We start from the raw sequence: 7,447 nt of genomic DNA on the forward strand, positions 1-7,447 counted from the left end.
TTCCTTTTTTTGAACACAGTTAAATTCTACAACTTTATATAATTCTTAATCATTACGCCATAGTTGTTTCAGATAAAAAAGGTTCATCTTTGCCACTTTTGCATCTGTTTTAAATTCATCAGATTTAATATTTGAAGAGTTAGTTGTGGAAGAGGAAGAAGCTGGAGTCAAAGATGGATTTAAGAAAAAGTTGTAATCCCAACAAGTTTAATTATGACAAGAGTAGTAATATCACTGAATTGAAACAAGATGTTATTAATGATGATGAGGCTATCATAACGGATGAACCAAATGATGGAATTAACTCAGCAGAGAATATTGTCTCCAATACAAATTTAATACCAAGTGATAATTATCATAAATATTGTTATAGACATAATCCAGATGTTCAATGTAATAAACAATCAGATTCAATTAAAATGAATGAAATTCAAAAAAACCTAGAGAAATTACCATTAAAACATCAACATTTCATTAATTCAATTTGGTCAAGTTTTAGTAATTCAAATACATTTCAAAGAAACTTAATATTACAAGGGATTTTAACACAATGTTGTTTTCCACAATTATCATTCATATCACAAGAGATTTCATCATTAATAAGGATTGATTTCATAAGTACATTACCTTTTGAAATTAGTTTGAAAATTCTTTGTTATTTAGATTGTGCTTCTTTATGTAACGCTGCACAAGTTTCCAAAAAATGGCAAAAATTAGCAGATGATGATAGAGTTTGGCATCATATGTGTGAACAACATATTGATCGTAAATGTCCAAATTGTGGATGGGGTTTACCATTAATGCATATGAAAAGAGCTCGTGAAATAAAGATTGAACATGAACCAAAGACTAAAAAAAGGAAATTGTCATCATCAAGTACGGGGTCACCAGAGGTAAAGACAAGACCTTGGAAAACTGTTTATTCTGAAAGATTTAAAGTGGAGAGAAATTGGAGAAAAGGTTTATTCAAATCAAGAGAGTTTAAAGGTCATAAAGATGGGATTTTAACGTTGAAATATGATTATAAATATCTATTTACAGGCTCTTATGATTGTTCAATCAAAATATGGGATATAAATACTGGTGAAGTTTTGAAAACATTGGAATCTCATACAAAAGGTGTTAAATCACTTGTATTTGATGAACAAAAATTAATTACAGGATCATTTGATCATACTATAAAAGTTTGGAATTATCATACAGGTCAGTGTATTTCCACATATAGAGGACATACAGATTCAGTGTTGAGTGTTGATTTTTTCAAGAAATATATTGTTAGTGGTAGTGCGGATAAGACGTTAAAGATCTGGAATGTTGAAACTAGAACATGTTATGCATTAAGAGGACATTTGGAAGGTGTTAATAGTGTCAAGATTCATTCTAAAAGTTTAACAGTGTTCAGTGGATCTGATGATGCCACTATTAGAATGTGGGATTTGAAAACGAATAAATGTTTAAAGATTTTCAAAGGACATATTGGGCAAGTTCAAAAAGTTATTCCATTGAATATACCTGAAGATTATGATTTAGTTAAAGAGGATGAAGATGATGAGAAAGATGAGGATGATGAAGATGAGGAAGAAGAAGAAGATAATGAAGAATTTGGAGAGATTGATTATTCAGATGAGACAAGACAATATCCAACCTATATTTTATCAGCTTCATTAGACAATACTATTAAATTATGGAATGTTAAAACAGGTAAATGTATTCGTACCCAGTTTGGACATGTTGAAGGGATCTGGGATATTAGTGCTGATACTTTTAGAATAGTTAGTGGGGCACATGATCGTTCTACAAAGATATGGGATTTACAAAGTGGTAAATGTATGAATACATTTGCAGGACATAATAGTCCAGTTACGTGTGTTGGGTTGGGAGATTCTAGTTTTGCCAGTGGAGATGATACTGGTGTTGTTCGTATGGTTAATTTTGATGTTGATACTTTGGAATGATTGTTGTTATGTTATTTTTTGCTTGTTGTTTGGCTATATTTGCTTGTTGTTTGGCTATTGTTTGGTGTATTAATTGAGGATTGATTTGGATTTAATTGTAGAGTATCTCCGAGTAGTAAAAGGCTGATGAGAGAATGGCTGAGCCAACGTGGAGTAGTTAATTAAGATCAATCATCAGATGGTGTTATAATTATTTATTAAGATAGAAATGAGTTAAATATTAAATGATTATTCTATTCTCTTCTTCTCTATTCCATTCTATTGATCATTCATTTAATCACCTATTCTCTCATCATCAAATTAACCGAGTGTACCTACATCAGCTCATAACCACAATAAAATATCAACTAATTAATAATCCAATTAAACTAATTAAATAACAACATACCCACTATAAAACCATCCAAATATTCCAACTATTCCATCTATTATTCCATCTATTATTCCACCAAATTAACCCAATCCCACTCAATTTCCCCTTACCGAATAATCCCTTGTTTGACTCCTTTGAGAAGTTTTGAAAAAAAACCTGTACAAGCCCAAAAAAACACACAATTGCTAACAAGAGAAAAGGGATTTCAACTATCTAATCATAATAAATAAATAATTTTAATACCTATCATGAAATGTCACACTCAAGGAAAAACTCAACTTCAAGTGTCATAAACCGTTCTCCAAATGGAACTGATTCGCTATCATTATCCTTTCTTCACAAGAAGAGACATTCAGATTCTTCAATTGATAACAAGACACCTTCACCAACAGATTCTATCACATCAATACCAAAACTAATTAGAAAGAAATCAGGTGAATTAGTTAAATCAAATCTAAAATTAAACTGTTTACAAAATGCAGGTTTATCAAAATCTATGCCCACTACACCAATTTTCAATAAAAGTGTTCATTTTGGTCAAGATGTTGATGTACGATATTTTAATGAATTGGATAAACCAACAGCGGTTAGTGCTAGTGGGTCACCTATATTGAAAGGGAGAGGAAGACGACGTGGTAGTGGTGCTACTAACCGTGCAAAGCCTGGGAAGTTTAAATTTGGGTTTGGATTTGATGATTATGATAGTGTTGATGATAGTGATAGTGATTCAGATGATGATGAGTTTGATTTTGATGGGAAATATGAGATCACTTGGGATTTAGAAACTGTTAATTTTGGAAAGATTAAATATAACGAAAAGATATCAAGTTTGAAGAGTTTAATTTTTCTAGAGAGAATTTCAATTGATGAAGATTTATATTGTATATTGGGTTCAATTGCTGTTAAAAATTTATCATTTGAAAAAAAAATTCATGTTAGATATACTTTTGATAATTGGAAAACCGTGGTGGAGATTGAAAGTTTTTATATTGAAGATGCTCCAAAGATATTGAAAAGATCAAATTATGATCGATTTAAATTCAAGATTAATTTGATGAATTTCCAATTTTCTCAACAAGATGAAATCAAATTGAATTTTTGTATTAGATATAGATATAAATTGGATAATAACAAAGTTGGAGGAGGTGTTGAACATGAAGTTTGGGATAATAATGATTATAAAAACTATGAAATTTTAATCAAAAGAACTAAAACAAGAAGATTTAATAAATCAAGTCATAAATTTATATTGAATGATTATTTCACAGGTCAATTAAGTTCAGGAAAATCAATTGAAGATCATCATGATATGATTGATTCATATTTCAATAATTATGAAGCTGTGTTGAAATCTCCTGAAACTCCAAAAATCTTAAAAAATGAGATCAATGAGGAAGAAATGAGTCCTAATTTTGAACTGAAAAAAACTAATGAGAATAATAATGAAACTAATGAATTAAATAATGAAATAACAACACCAATGGATGAATTGAGTCTTCACAAGAACTATACAACATCAACTAATAATAATAACAACCAAGAATCAGATATTTTACCAAAACATAATAATACCCACAATTTCAAACTAAACAAACAGAAAAAACCACCAATCAACTCTAAATCTTATCAAGAATTATTAGATTCTTATTGTTTTTTCAAAGGTGATGATCATGATCAAACTTCAACAAATCATCATGCATCAAATTCTTCAATTTCAGGTCCAACTGGAGGTCCACCAAAGACAATAGCTAGTTTTTTGGATTTGACTATTAATAAAAATTGATAATAATAACTTATGAGATATAGACTATTTAAAGAAAACATTTATTTATGAATTGAAATGCTATGAAATAATTATCCTCAGTGGAAATGATTACATCAGTAATTACGTAATGTAACTTATGTAATGTCTTACTAATGACAATAAAAATTGTGTCAGAATTTTCTCGTTACACAATTTTTTCACTACAAAATAAAAAGTACGTCTTTCAAAACAACGGTTAAACTAGATCATGAGATTGAAATACCATCAGTTGAAATGATACGATCTAGCTTGAGATTTACTATTAATGTTATTATTGAGCTATACCACCAGTGTCTCTTCTGTGTACGTGGTACCGGTCCGATGAGTCCTAGCAGCGCTGTCCAAAGCCATGGAACACACGGCAGGGATCAGTAAATACCCGATGGTTCCACCAACATCAACATGATTTGTAATGCCTTTGATAATTAACATCATAACAATGTTAATACCGATGGCTTACAATAGCGCCTTGATGAAAAGAGTATGATTAAGTCTCTGTGACTGGTTAGCTATAAGGAATCAATGCTCTTCATGTTGTAGAACCATTGTATTGTATTGTATTGTGTATCCTATCATAACCGCTGTGTGTAAAGGCGTAAAAGCCGAAGAAACAGCTCAAAGAAACAACATCAACTAATTAATTATCCACGTTAATTCCTTCCTGAGCTAATTACAAGCGTCTGATTTAAATTGTGACTGGCTGACTTGATCCTACATTCCCATCAACTGCCATCCTATATAAACTCATCCAGGATCCATCAACGTCTTTATTCTTTTCCAGTCACACAGCGGCTCATATAGCTACACTGTGCTCATCTTGATATTCATATTCAATATTAATTGTTTAATCCACCAATACCCACACCATGGACTTTACCATCTTCTACTTGTTTGCCTTCATCTCCTTCGTCTATTACTCATCGCATAGATCAATCTTGAGTCAAAGAAGACTGGACATCCCATTGTTATGATCACAACAACAACAACAACAACATCTATTTAATCTCTCTATTTATCACCATCTAATACCACCACCTAATTTATTATGCTCCCCATGTCCTAACGCTGCTTATGTTCGTTTTATATTCACCAACTAATACACTAATATTAATTTCTTAATAAGCCATTGTAGACTCGGTCTTTACCGGCAATAACCTTAAACCCTCTTACATCAAAAAAGTTTTTTTCATGAACACCTCACTTATAAATACACTTCAAGATCTTCGATTTATTTTAATCTTGTATGGGATTAATATCTACAATGAGACTTTACCATTCCAAAACACAACACAAGTAGACAATTCATCATGTCTCATCAAGCCCTTTATTCAACACTATCCTCCAAAATACTATCAGCAAACAATGTCCTATCCACAGCAACTGCAGTAAATGTTTTATACCCGGAATCTAAAACCCTAGCCCAATTAGAGGCAACTTTTGCCTATTATTCAAACCAAGATATCTTACAAACCGCAACTGCTTCACAAGTGGTGGAATCCGCTAGTGCCGCAATGGCTCAAGCTTCAGCTACAATACAAGTTATTCATCAATCAAGTAATTTATATGGTGGGTTAACTCCTTCATATGGTGGGAATTTAGCATTAGCCGTCATTTTTGGGATTTTTTTCTTCCTACACACACTATCAGGGATTTGGTTTAAACAATGGTGGTTTGGTGTTGCTTTCTTTTGTGGTTGTGGATTAGAAATGGCTGGATATATTGGTAGAACTTTAAGTAATGGAGATTATACAGTATTGGATTGGTTCTTATTACAAATTATTTGTCTAACTATTGCTCCTGCTTTTATAATGGGTGGGATTTATTATATATTGGCAAAATTTATAATGATTTATGGTACGAAATTTGCAATAATGAAACCAATGTGGTATTCATATATTTTCATTGTTTGTGATGTTATTTCTTTAGTTATTCAAGCTGCCGGTGGTGGGTTAGCTGCTACTTCATTAACTGCAAATGAATCAACAGAAAGTGGGACTCATGTTATGGTTGCAGGTTTAGCATTTCAAGTGTTTTCAATGTCGATTTATATTTTCTTATATCTACATTTTTTCCACAAGATTAGATTTTTAAATCAGACTCAACATAAACAATTAGATGATCAATTCAATCCAGATTATAAACATATTAGAGATGAAAGAATGTTTAAAATCTTCCCATATGTGGTGTTTATCGGGGTTTTATTTGTTTATGTTCGTTGTATTTATAGAGTTGTGGAATTAGCTGAAGGTTGGACAGGATTTTTAATTGTTCATGAAGTTTATTTCATGATTTTAGATGCTTTAATGATGGCGTTAACTTGTTTGATTTTATTAATTTTCTATCCTGGTTATATATTACATGGAAGATCTGAAAAAATCCCTGTTAAAGGTATGAAGAGTTATAAACCTGAAGAAAATTTAGGTGAAGAAGGTCAACATCCTGAACAATTGGAAAGAAAACAACAACAATTGCAGGATCAAAATGCGAATAATAATGGATTTCAGCCAGATTTAGAGAAAATCAATCAATTTAATGATGATGGTACTTCTGATCGATCTTGATTGAATTATCAATATCATCCGTTATGCATTTTTGTATTTTGTCATACCCAGACGTTGTTTTCAGTTCTTTTAAATTATCATAAAAATACAAATACATCAATATTCAGTCGTTACTTTGTACTTGGTCTAAATTCAATTCATCAAACTCTCGCATGTTTATTCAACTCTTTTTTAACCGTTCCGAAATCTGAATCATCGGTGCAAAATTTGTGAGACAGCAACATGATACGATTGAAAGGCGGATTCTTGGTAATTAAACACCTATATCGAGTTTATTAACAACGACATTTCAAAATAGACTTAAATCTCCTTTCTTTACAGTTTACAGAAGTTACAGATGAGAATGAAAAATTGGAAATACATGTTGAAAATAAAGCTAATCTTTACAAAAAATTGGTTTTGAATGAAGAAATTGGAGAAGAAAAAGTTTGTAAAGTTTTAAAGGATAAAGATGGAAATCATATTGAACCAGATTCATTTAGACGTCTTAATAAGAAAAGACAAAGAAGAGAAGAAGAAGTCCATACAAGAACTCCAACTTATCCAGTTGAATATGGAGATGAAACAAATGAAGATAAAACTAAAAGATATGCCAAATTTTGGGCTTACATTGAGAATATCAACAAGCACAAGCCAGGATATCTAGAAACTCTACATTTATGGAATTTAGGAAAACTTGAACACAGATATTTCTCCAACAATGGTAAACAAGAGTGTTGTGGATGTAAAAAGCAGAATGAAACAATATATCATG

The 7,447-nt window shown here is 31.2% G+C and overlaps 3 protein-coding genes across 3 annotated transcripts; all 3 read left to right on the forward strand.

The window, feature by feature from the left end:
- Positions 1–173: 173 nt before the first annotated feature.
- On the forward strand, positions 174–1,955 carry WICANDRAFT_26630 (ubiquitin-binding SDF ubiquitin ligase complex subunit MET30; the record flags this gene model as incomplete). The annotated part of the gene is made up of 1 exon (XM_019181283.1): positions 174–1,955. The coding sequence occupies one exon, from the start codon at positions 174–176 to the stop codon at positions 1,953–1,955; it is 1,782 nt and encodes a 593-aa protein (XP_019041119.1).
- Positions 1,956–2,581: 626 nt separating this feature from the next.
- WICANDRAFT_59988 (CBM21 domain-containing protein) lies at positions 2,582–4,111 on the forward strand (the record flags this gene model as incomplete). The annotated part of the gene is made up of 1 exon (XM_019182912.1): positions 2,582–4,111. The coding sequence occupies one exon, from the start codon at positions 2,582–2,584 to the stop codon at positions 4,109–4,111; it is 1,530 nt and encodes a 509-aa protein (XP_019041120.1).
- Positions 4,112–5,118: 1,007 nt separating this feature from the next.
- WICANDRAFT_86940 (RTA1 domain-containing protein) lies at positions 5,119–7,026 on the forward strand. The gene has a single exon (XM_019186077.1). The coding sequence runs from the start codon at positions 5,440–5,442 to the stop codon at positions 6,691–6,693; it is 1,254 nt and encodes a 417-aa protein (XP_019041121.1). The 5' UTR covers positions 5,119–5,439; the 3' UTR covers positions 6,694–7,026.
- Positions 7,027–7,447: the final 421 nt, after the last annotated feature.

This window comes from Wickerhamomyces anomalus (assembly GCF_001661255.1).
Source record: "Wickerhamomyces anomalus NRRL Y-366-8 unplaced genomic scaffold WICANscaffold_1, whole genome shotgun sequence".
NCBI lineage: Eukaryota > Fungi > Ascomycota > Saccharomycetes > Phaffomycetales > Wickerhamomycetaceae > Hansenula > Hansenula anomala.